General features: G+C 34.3%; 1 protein-coding gene across 3 annotated transcripts in view; it reads right to left on the bottom strand.

Moving 5' to 3' along the window:
* PARP2 (poly(ADP-ribose) polymerase) overlaps positions 1–12,289 on the bottom strand; it is a 188,065-nt gene that overhangs the window by 82,337 nt on the left and 93,439 nt on the right. For all 3 annotated transcript variants that reach the window (XM_089813536.1, XM_089813537.1, XM_089813538.1), the window contains 2 exons: positions 9,943–9,989; positions 9,806–9,855 (listed from right to left, as the gene is read on the bottom strand). In XM_089813536.1, coding sequence (XP_089669662.1) covers positions 9,806–9,855; positions 9,943–9,989 — 97 coding nt within the window. The remainder of the gene's footprint in view (positions 1–9,805; positions 9,856–9,942; positions 9,990–12,289) is intronic.

Genomic DNA, 12,289 nt, shown 5'->3' with positions numbered 1-12,289 from the left:
TCATAAGATGTGTGAATTTCCGGAATTGATCTCATCCCAAGACCAATCCATTGCTGGAGTTAGTTCTACCTAGGCCTAACTTGGTTTGCCTCTTCTGTTCTCTAGTCAACAGCATACCATGGTAGAATTAGAAATAAACAAATTCTTTGAAAATCATTTACAAGGAAGCTGTATCTGTAATTCAGAGGGAAATTAATCATCAAATGACATTTTCCCAACTGTTGTATTCAATTGTTCTTTGTACATTTGGGTGTTTTGAGAGTTATTATAAGAAAGAACAATTTGTTTACCAACAATATATTATTATTCCAAACATATAACAAATCTGAAACTGAAAACAATACATTACATTTGCAAACATTATCATTGTTCTTGTTTTGAAAAACCATTGTCATGACTCATAATTTCAGATTTTCTATAAATATAAAAGTATAATTAAAAAATAAAGTTTGACATACCCAAGTGGAATATGAGCAGGCTCCTAAGAGTTTGTGAGTCCATTAGTGAAGGTGATTTCTAGATTTATGATAAAGAAATAGCAGTTCAAAGAAGAGTGTTTGAGGAGAAATGATTCTCCACCATTCATTGTAGAAGAAAGTTGAAACATTCAAAGGTAGAATCTTGATTTAAAGTTGGTGCTTAGCAGTAAGGGTTGGTGACTCTAGTAGGCCGGTGCCTATGAAATCAGAAGTATGAGTTGGTGCTTCCAATGGGCTGGTGCACAGTGCACACAAACATCGTAAAAGAAGATTAATACAAAAGAATCTATTTTCCATGGCTTTCCCCCATTACAGCTGCCACATAAAATATTGTGTTATATGGTTCTTATGTGCATGATTGTTCGAATTTAGTGAATCATACTATTGTATTCAATAAAGTATAAATTGGTAAAAACTAGTGTTATACTAATCCAACCCACGCACCCCACAGCCTTTAAAACCTTGAGCTCCTTACATTGAATATAATATTTTCACATAGAAAAAATATGTTTTGCCTACTTTCCTTACGTGCTTTCCAAATATCCCATGGATCAAATATTCATGATGGAAAATTGCACACATTCTATAAGATTGATTTTTTCCTAAAATGTCAGCATCGTTTGAGAGGTGGTTTTCCGATTTGACTTGGTGTGCACAAATGTAGGGCTGCAATAGATCCAAGATACATCAATAATGAGGTACCGAAGTCCAAATTTAAAGAGATTTTATTAAAAGGAACACATATGATCCAAATTAAAGCACCTTGATGAAACTCTAGGAAATGAAACTCTAGGAAAGCACAAGTGTTGGAAACATTTAATATAGCTCAGGATGATAAACGTGTTACAAGTTGTCTACCATTGAAAAAAATATCCAACATGGAAAGTGACCCAAACCAATAGATTGATCACAAGCAATTCCACCTTAAATATTCAAATTTTGATGATTCAATTGCATGCAGTAACAACACCTAATAAATCATGAGTACAAAGCTTCACTAAAAATTCCAAAGGGTACAAGAATTCAAGGATGCTCATCCTAATGTTGTTGCACTGGTCATGTGACATTGGGTTTCAGAGTAGCTGTTTTTAGCTCCATGTTTTTGGATCATCACTATGCTTGATTACTTGCGGTTTTAAATCAGCTATTTTAGAAATGATCTTGTAGATATCTACTTATAGATGTATTATTGTAAAGCATCAATCAATAGACCAGTTATTTGAAAAGTATTATATGCTGCGAGGGGGAGGTGAATCAGCGCAAAAAATCATTTAACAATTTTGCCACAGTCCTTAGTTACTGATTACAAAGTTTTAGACCAGACGACAAGGAACTCACTGTCCTAAATTTTAAGGCACGCTCCCATGAAACTCACTATTCTAAAGAAAACTTGCACAACAAATATAAGTCTTCAGAGTGTTGCAAAGAGAGCGCACAGGCTATCAGCAAGCACAGAGAAAATATGTAGAATATCTTGATCATTCAGCACTTTCCACTTTTACCCTTTTTATTTGCATTACTCAGTTTTCACATTTTATCCATACACACTTTGCAATCACCTCACTCACTCTCTTCCTTTTCTCATACACTTGTTCAGACATATATAGTAGTCAACCATCAAAAACATAATCAAAGTCGAACTTATGAAACATAAGCAATATCAGTACATAGTCAGACATCATAAGCATAAATATTAAATACTGTCAACTCTATGAGATAAAGAGAACCTAAATGTACCATTATTGTCTTCTCAAGATGTAAACAAGTCAAACACATCTCATCATTCTCCAAAACTTGTCCCAACGATATCATGTTGTAAAGGCCACTCATGTTCTGCCATTGAGATTCTTTTGGCACTACTTCCACCAGTTTAGTGTGGACATTTATCTAAGAGTTGTCATGCATTTGTTATAATGACCATAAACAATTTGATGTACTCTTGTGTATAATATGATAAGAGATGCATATTATAGGTTTCACCTATGTAAATATTAAATTGCATTAAATCTTTATTAGTGTAACATGCACACATTCATGAGCAAGAACAATGAAGGAATTATTTTTCGACTTGGTTACAAATGACAACTAAGATAAGATAAATTTATTAATGTCCAACAAAAGACAACAAGGGTCTAAGGGACCGAAAGATTACAACAAGGAACACAACACACAACAGGAGTACCAAATGGTGACCAAGAAAGAGTACAACAAAAAGGAAAGAAAAGAAGAACACAAAAGAGAATGCCAAGAAGGGGACTAGGAGTCTTTCCTTAGCCAAAAGAAGTCCAGCACCAAAGGATATGTTCTGGGGGCAACCAAGGGTCCTGGGTCGTCTCTAAGAACTATTGGAAGAGGAGAGCCACTGCCTAGTAAGCCCATTGCAAGGCCTCATAGATCTAGTGTGATTGGGGGCAAGAGTGTAGAGTGGTTGCCTCATGCCCCTGGCAAGGGACATGGGCGTGAAAAAGTCAGTGATAAGCTGATCTGAAGCCTGGCTCTGGAGGAAAAGTAGCTGCAAAGTACGGCCCCAAAGCTGTGTGGCCTCCCGAAGGTAGAGCGCCAAGCAACATTGTTCAATATAACTATAAAAAGACGATAAAGACCTGCAATCTCTGAAAAGATAGTGTAACATCCCTCTGATCTCATAGTAGATGGAACAACAGAAAATAAAACAGGTCTCTGTTTCCATCTCTGCTAGGATACATAAGTGAGAAATCCAGTCCTCTCTGTCAATGTCATGGTCAGTTTGAGACCTGAGTCGGTGGGAGCCAACTCTGAAAGAAAAAAAATAATGTCTAAAGATGCAGACTAGAAGTCAACAACTCCAAATTCTTCAATAATAGCCTCACTTAAAGGAAACAGCATCAGCAACCATCCTCAAGCGCCATGACCTGATGCCTAAGATATATCACAAACAATCGGCTCTCCAATATTCCAGAAACACTCAAGGGACTGCTATGAGCTTGTAAATGATTGATATTACTTTAGAAGTGCTTCCAAAACTGCAAGAGGTACCAGCAATGCATCAATGGCACTAAAATCTTTATTTAAAGTCAGAAACTATGATTTCACCTGCTCTAAAAATGGTATGCTATTTCTTAAGGCTGATTTTCCATACAATCACTCTTCAGGGGATCACTCCTATACAGGCAAGAAGCAGCAGGCAGTTTCTCTCTCTTCTACAGAGGCTGAATACAGAGGGACTGTTAAGGCAGGATGTGAAGTTGTCTGGCTTCGTCGAATGCTTGGGGATATGCAAATGTCACCAGCAGGACCGACTACTCTGTTTGTTGATAACGAAGGCGTTATCAAGTTAGCACGGAATCCAGTCTTCCATGAATGAACCAAGCATGTGGATGTTCATTGTCATTACATACAACAGCTGGTTGAAGACGGAACTATAGATCTGCAGTATGTTCCTACCACCGATCAGACTGCAGACATTCTCACCAAGCCTCTTGGTCCTAATAAGTTTGTCAAATTCAGAGGACAGCTTGGTGTGTTAGATAGATTAACCATTATGGGAGGGTATTACAATAATAGATAAGTCGTCTATTATTAGTTAATGGTTATCTATTGTAAATATTTAGTTAGCTTTAGTTAGCTTTCATTTTTTTAGTTTTATTTGTTAGAATAGAATATTTCTATTCTTTCCGCTTTATTCTTTTGTATAAAATGACCTCTCGGTCTCTGTTATTAATAAGCAAGTATTTACCAATTACCTCGTAATAGACTCAACTTCGATGAGGGAAAAAACAGTGTGAAAAGGAGGAAGAGTCACGCCCAATGAGAGCCAAATCTAAACAGCCTGCACATATTATTATCACCTAAAGAAAATTAAAAAGCTGCAATTGTAAGTATCTCAAGGTCATCAAAGTTCGAACATCAATATTATTGTTATTATTGTACAATCCTTTATCAGTCCGATGAACTTTCCAGATATTTGCCCCAAATATTAGACTTCACCGTAGTCTTCAGCTTAAATTTGCTCAAACCTCCAAATTATCTCCATATCTAACACTAAACCTCAGAATTGAATTAAATACATACATATACATATATATCTGTGTGTCTCTGTGTGTATAAATTATTTGTCCGCCTGAGTTTAGGCTTAATCCATAAATTACCAAATATTTATATACACATTAACGCCCTTTGCAATGGAAACAAATAACTTCTTATATCCAGTCCCACACAAATAATTCCTATGGCATTTTCTCAAAAATTCATAGCAACAATAAATTTCAGCAAACTTATAATATCAGGCTTCAAAAAACTATAAATATATACATAGAAAGTGCCAGCATAATTTTTTGCCTTTTCACAGCAAGTCAATTCAAATCTTTTTCTATATTGTTTTGTATTCTCCACTAAGCTCATTCTCTGAGATTACTATTAGCTCCATCTGTGGAAGTATAGAAGACTATGAGTTTATTAGGATTAGACCTGAAAATTGCCTTTTGTAAAGTCTTTTATCCACAATATTTCAAATAAGATCAATACTAGAATTTCATGACCCAGCTAAATTTTGAAAATACCTTTATAAAGCCTTGATAAATTTTGCAAGATCCTCCATTTTTTTCAATATCTAGAACAAAATATCTTGAAGCTCTAATGATCTTCACAAACTGCCCTTTAAAGCACAAATGTAAACTCTGAAATAAATTCACCTATGGATGGAATTGGGTTTCTGTCCAATTCCGGAGTAGTCCCAAGGGATTCCATCCTCAAGCTTCCTAAAAAATCAGTAGCTCTCAAAGCTATTCTAATAGAATGATTAACCATACATAATAATAATGAGTCTCCCCCTTTTCTTTCAAAGCCAGTTGTGGAATCTTTACATTCCATTAGCTTGTCTCATGGCATTCCATTTCTCTATCTTTTAATTTAAATAAAGTGACTTTTTATTTTATAATTCTGCTTGACATAAAGACCGCCATAATTGCTCCATTTAATAATTAATTGTCATTAAATTTCAACACAAAGGTTTTAATTTTTAAATGTTTTTTAATGTCTCAAAAAGGGGATAATACATGTATAGAAAGTCATTAAAACGTGTTACCAGACAGCTCCAAAACATTCTCCGAATGGCATGTGAAGCTCAATTCACCACAACACATTCCTCCTTGATCTCTTGAGTCTTAGCTTATCTTTTGTCCAGGCTAATAGAACTCAAATTTAGACACTGCAAAAACCTGAGTTGTCCAAAAACATACACACAACAATATCACAAATATGAGAACAAATCTTAAGCTGCAGAGAAAACCATCAAAAGATACCTAAATTGAAATACTACACAAACCATCTGACCATGTTCACCAAACCATACAACTTGAAATCCTAATGTGCAGCAATGCAAAGGCTTGCAATCCATCCCTGATAGCCAACCTCACTGGCAGCAGAGAGCACATCGTTATTTCTTCAAAAGGACAATTGAGAAACTAGAAGCATGATAGTGCAATATTCATAGCCCAAAGCCAATATGACCAGACCCACATGTAGCTATCATCTTATAGGGAGGAATGCAAAGCATTCTTCAATAAGATCTTCAAATAATCTTTCTGCATATTCCATCTTCCAGATATAACTTATACTGTCTTAGAATCATAATCTGAACACTCAATGCCAAACACTTATTGGCCTTCAAGCACTCGTCGCAGCAAATCAATCATCTGATACTCTTATCTGCATTTTGTTCTTCAAATCTTCATCAATCAATGATCCTTTAAATTTTATTCATCAATCAATACCTATGTTCCATGGTGTTTTGGGGACGATAGGGGATGCATTTCTGGAATGTTTCCCAAGGGGCCAAAAATAGAGGGCAGCAAGGGAACGCAATATATATATATATAATGTCCCCTTTTTGGGACATTAGAAAAGCTAAAGACATATTTTATATAATATTAAAATTGACCTGGAGAGCGTGGACCCAAAATATAAAAAGTCAATTTAATATTATAAAGTGAGCTAAAAAGGACAAAGAGAGATAAGATGAAAGGCCAGGAAGGGAGTCGAAGAGTCATAGCTGTGAAGATAAAAGGAGATGAGACTCATTCATTTGGCTATGTTTGGTTTATTATTCAGATTTCAATTTCTCTCTTGTAGGAGTATTTGAAAAGCTTCAGCTTTCAGCCAATGTGAGAACGTAGCCCCTCGTGCTGGCAGACAGTGGACGCAAATCCATTGTCCGTGGAGACGTCACTTCAGGTGTCTCGTATGCGCTTACAAGTTCTTCTCTGAGTGTTCCAATCTATCTGTAAACTCTGCGTTTAAAGATTGGATTTGAATGTTGGTTATTGTATTGCTGCTGTATAATGCAATAACGTTGTTTTAAGGAATTTTAAGCAAGTTTTCTGGTTTTATATTGTGGGTCTGTAATGCATTTTTATATGCTTGAATCCTAGGTATCATTTTGTGAAAGAACGGTCTAATATCTTTTGGAGTTTCTGCTGGCTTTTATTACATTTTTGTAATACACCTGCATATGTTTAGTTCTGAACATATTTTGAGGAAAAATCAAGTAAATATCTGGTTTGGGATATTTCTATATATTTTTTATTTTATTTTTTATTTTTTATTTTTTTTGTCAGAATGTATTAAAATATTTTATATAGCATATAGCATATAATGACAACAATTATGGTGAAATTTAAAAATGTCTTGTCTGAGACACAAATTAAGCTTGCAACTCCGACACTTGAAACATAGAATGAACGAATGAACTTGATGCTAGCTTGGACCCATTACTTAATGTCAAAGACCACATCGATTTGTTTCTACTTTTTTGCCATTAAAAAAACATTAACTTGTGTTGGTTTTTAATGTATTCCATAGCATTTTCGGGATGGGGAGGAGGTGGTGGCAGCGGCGAGGAAGGGTGGCAGGGGTGGAGTGAGGGATAAAAATTAAGTACTATACTGTTAATGTTAATGTAGTTTCAATCAGATAAAACTCACTAAAGATATATATATATGAGATATATTTAATTAGATATATGAGATATATTACATATATTGTATTATATATGTGACATTTTTATATATACAGATAAGTGTGTGTTAAATAACAAACTATTATATTAAATACTAATGAATAGACATGTCCCGTGAAAAGACATGTCCATTCATATTTCGTCTAATAAAAGAGAGATGGCTGCCACTTGGAAAGTACATACTACAAAGCAATGGAACTACATTTGAAGCGATCTACAGAGTTTAACATGGTATTAGAGCCACCTGCAAATGTAATAAAAATGAGCATAGCATCTAGTGGTTTGGAAACGAACTAACCTCGGACATAGTCCATAACCAAGGTAGTGGAGATCCAAAGGCAAGCCCCCAACAATTTCTTATTGAAACCACAGGCATTCTTCAATCATTCGCATGTATTTAATGTCGATCCCACCCAGATCTGCAAGCATTGCAAACTCCTACATGGCACAAATCGATGCCAAATCGCATTCTACCCAATCATATTAGACAACACATCGAGCATGGGCCAGTCAGTGGAGAACTCTTGCTACTTTGAAAACTGTGGGAAGTGTGACGATAACATTCAATGTCAGAACATCTATTGTCTATCTCACGTGCCCGTATCATCTATTCTTTGCATATTCATATTAGGAAATCGCTACAATTGCAAAATGTCTATCTCACGTGGCAACATCATATCAATTGTTTTCTATATTCCTAGTTTTAACGATTCAAAATAATTGTGGATTACATTATAATCTAATAGCCATCTACCATACTTTCTTCTTCCACCCCATATCGGAGTGACATAGGTTGAGCATAAAGAATTATAGAGAGGGAGTTCATTATTAGCAGTGCACGTCACAATACATTGATCAGGTGACGTGGAGATATACAAACCTAGTTGTGCAGTTGAGGATTGCAAGACCGTTGGGAAAGTTGTGAGTCATGTAAGCACGCAACTACCAAAGAGAGTCGAGAGTGATATAGCCAACGAATATAAGAAACAACAAACCATAATAAAGGGATGCCAGTTGGCATTGATAGAAGTCAGAAGACTCCTTAAACTATGATCCATAACAAGGATCGACGACCGTGTATGCAATTGGAGGTGAACAAAAGAAAGAGGGAGATGGAGATTCAGAGAGAGCCCATCATTTCATTAGAGGCAACCTTGAAAGAGAGGGAGGGGATAGAGGATATGGTTCAGTCAATTTTCGGTGATCTCATTCGTATTGATTCAGAGGGAGTAGACCACATTGAGATGGATTCTTCAGTGATCAATAAATTGTAGCAGTCAAGAGGACTAGTAGCAAGGACATTACAACATGAGGCCAAGGGGGGTAATAAATATGCTCTCAAGCCTATGTTTAGAGGTTTTTTGGGCACATCAGTAATTCACCTTACCTTATCACTTACATTGTTGGGTCAAACTCAAACTCAACTCCAACAATCTATTGAATTGATTTAAATCCCTCATATATGTTACTTCTAATGAAAAGAAATTGAACTATGACAATATTATTATAAATGAAACATATCTACTTTGTTGGATTTCAAGTTACGAAATTACATAATTGGAGAAGCCCTATATAAATATGGTAAACAGTAACCCTAATCTTATGCAATTGTGATTCTAAGTCGATTTGAGGGATAACCAAGGAAGCGACACTACAAAAGGGTAAAATAAAACACTAACAAAATGGACAAAGATGGTTCAAGCCAAAAAATAATGGACAAAGATGAACATTTGATCTTTGGGTTCCCTATCATGCATGTAATCTATAAGCAATTTTAATAATTCTAAAGACTTACTAAAATTACACTACTTTTTTTATGCCAAATACCAATTTAGAGGCTTCTAGGCATTTTCCTTCACAAACTTTTTTATTTCATCTAGTGGGATCTGCATGGAGTCTAGATTACTTCCTTCTTTCAGTTGCTCTCAAACACAATTAGTGCAAGCATCCATAACCTTTGTAGTCAATGTTGCACATAGTCATTGATTCACTAAGAACCCACTACATGACAGACATTGTCAAAGAACCCAAAATCTTATATTTTTATTCATCATGTAGAGGATCGACTACTTCACAAAAATGTAGTTCACTTATTATATTTTAAACTGTAACATTTTTATCATGGTTCATTTGTTTTCTGTCCCATGTTCTCAATTTAGACATCAACAATGATGAAGTGCACTACACTATACCTTCTGTTCAATAAATTTCAATTTTCTTACATCATTTATTTGATTTGGTCATTATTGTTTAATCAAAAAAAATAAAAAATTTAACAATTTAAAGATTAAAAGAAAACCAACACAACAAAAGGTGATCTCTATCAACCTACCATTTCCACCTTCCGCTTCAATTTAAGAGGTGTGTCAATAACAAAGTCATCTGTCATCATGTAAACGTATTAGTACAAATAACATATGAACTACACTATATACTTGAAATTTGCAAACTTCAAATTTAAATACTTACACATTTTCTTGAAACCAAAATCATGAGGAATCACTGTATAAAATTCACTGCGAGACAAAGAAATGTAATTTAAAATATGTTATTTATATCATTTTTGCAACTAATGATAATATAAATATGCTCACAATATAAATTAACTAATAAAACTCATCTACATGAAACATGATATCCAATGGACGAACAAAAGTCCACGACTATAAAATTGCTTAGGAAGCCTTTTAATAAGTATTAGGAATAACAAAAGTTTGAGGCAAGAATCGACAAAGCAATGGTATCTTGTAAGCCTCTCGTGTGGGAGGTTTTGGGTTCTAGTCTATTTGAGCTTAACACATAATGATACTTAATTTCAAGAAATAATAAAAAGTAATGTAGGCTTTGGCTCGTTGCCTATCAAAAAACAAAAAACAACACAAATTTGGCTTTAATATTTCTAGAAACTATTTTATGAGACAGCGAAATAAAGACATATGACGCACATAAATCAAAGGCTCATAACATATTACAAGATTTTTGTAACAACGTATAACATGGGATATGTGAAAACAATTGAACATTCAAATCCATAGCTTTTAAATCAAAACTAAATTTTGTGACCACTAGTGAAACAAGGAGACTTAGAAAACTATAAGCATGTCACTACATATTACACTCTAAGAATTTATCAGTCATATAATAATCTCATATTCAATTTGAAGTTTAGGCCCAAATGGACATAAGTAATTTCACATCTACAAGCTTTGAAATAATAGTTGTACTATACATTGAAGCAAACTTGTGTTAGGAACAATGATCTTGTCATCCTCAATTTTGTATTCACAAAATTGGGGCAAACGTATAGAAAATTCCATTGGATGAATTCTCTAAGTTGTTTCTTTAGTTGGTTTTTTCTTGATCTTGAGTTTGGCTTTTAGTTTTCTTTATCTTAGGTTGACTTCATTGTCAATTCCACTCATTTCAAGCTATCTTAGTCCTCAAACAAAGTTGTCTAACCAAAGTTACTAAGGAATTAAGCGTTTTACAAGTGGGATTTTTTTGGCATGACTTCATATTCTTGTTCTTCAACTAAAATCGCTCACATGTGGGTTTTTATTGATAATTGCATGAAATAAGAAGTGTAATTTATATGTAAGATGGGTTTAGAACCACTTATTAAAATTTCACATGATTTGGATGAGATTTTAACATAGTTCTTAATGAATTTCTAATGTAAAGGTGGACTTTTTCAATCCATTATATATCTCTTCGTTAAAATTAAAATTAACATGTATATTTAAAACATGTGAGACCTATGTGTTGTTAGTTTAATGAAACTCTGATAGATAAAACTATTAAAGTAAATATGATAACAATAGATCCTCTTACTTGTTCCACGGTGGTGCAAAAGTAGTCCTTCAAATAATGATTATCTTTGAATTGCTGATCTGCTGAATCTTCTTTGTGTATGTGCAGATCCAAATGAAATGTATTCTAGTTAATGATCCTGGGACTTGTGATGACAGAGAGAAGTACTGAACAATACTTAATAATTATTCTAGTGCAGATCGCTGGGATAGAGATGCCTTGGATTGATGTCTTACTCATCGATCTGCAATACGTATATATATTTCGAGTAATGGTTGTGACTACCTCTACAAGGCACAACTAATGACTTGTTAAAAATTAAAAAATCACCGCTTAATACAAGAAGTCGGTGATGTATATACATACTACTACCGCCGACAATATAATATGGCAGTCAGTCAATACATAATCTGTCGTCAATGGATTTAATCACATGTTCATGAAACCATATATAACTCACTCAGATATATGTGTGTGTGTGTGTGTGTGTTTGTGTGTGTATATGTGTGTGTGAGAGAGAACCACAGAGAAAACTTACAGATAAGTATGACACAGTTTACATATGACAAATTACTTCTACAGACACCATACATCAACACTCCCTCTTAGCAATGGAGAAGTAATATACCATAGATTTCAAAATAGAATATCTAATTACTTTATCTAATATTAACACTCTAAATCAATGACTATTTAGATAAAAAATCACTAAGCTATGAACACTATCCTAACATATGTTATAATCTCTAATTCTCTGAAACAATATCTAGAGTAAATATGTTAACTATGATCTCTAATTGTCCGAAGCAATATCTAGAGATGTCCATAGTAATAACATAAAATTTATTATTCATGATCTCTAATTGCTCCAAGCAATGTCTACAGATGTCCATGATAATAACATGAGTTCGTTATCTATGATCTCTAATTGCCTAAAGCAATGCCTAGATATGTCCATGATAATAGGCCTATCATTTACAAGATCGTCACCTTGCAAATAATTACC

Source organism: Cupressus sempervirens, chromosome 2, assembly GCF_028749045.1.
Source record: "Cupressus sempervirens isolate cs-2001-9-10 chromosome 2, ASM2874904v1, whole genome shotgun sequence".
NCBI lineage: Eukaryota > Viridiplantae > Streptophyta > Pinopsida > Cupressales > Cupressaceae > Cupressus > Cupressus sempervirens.
Note: the sequence above shows the minus strand (reverse complement) of the source record. Positions and strands in the feature narration are given on the sequence as shown.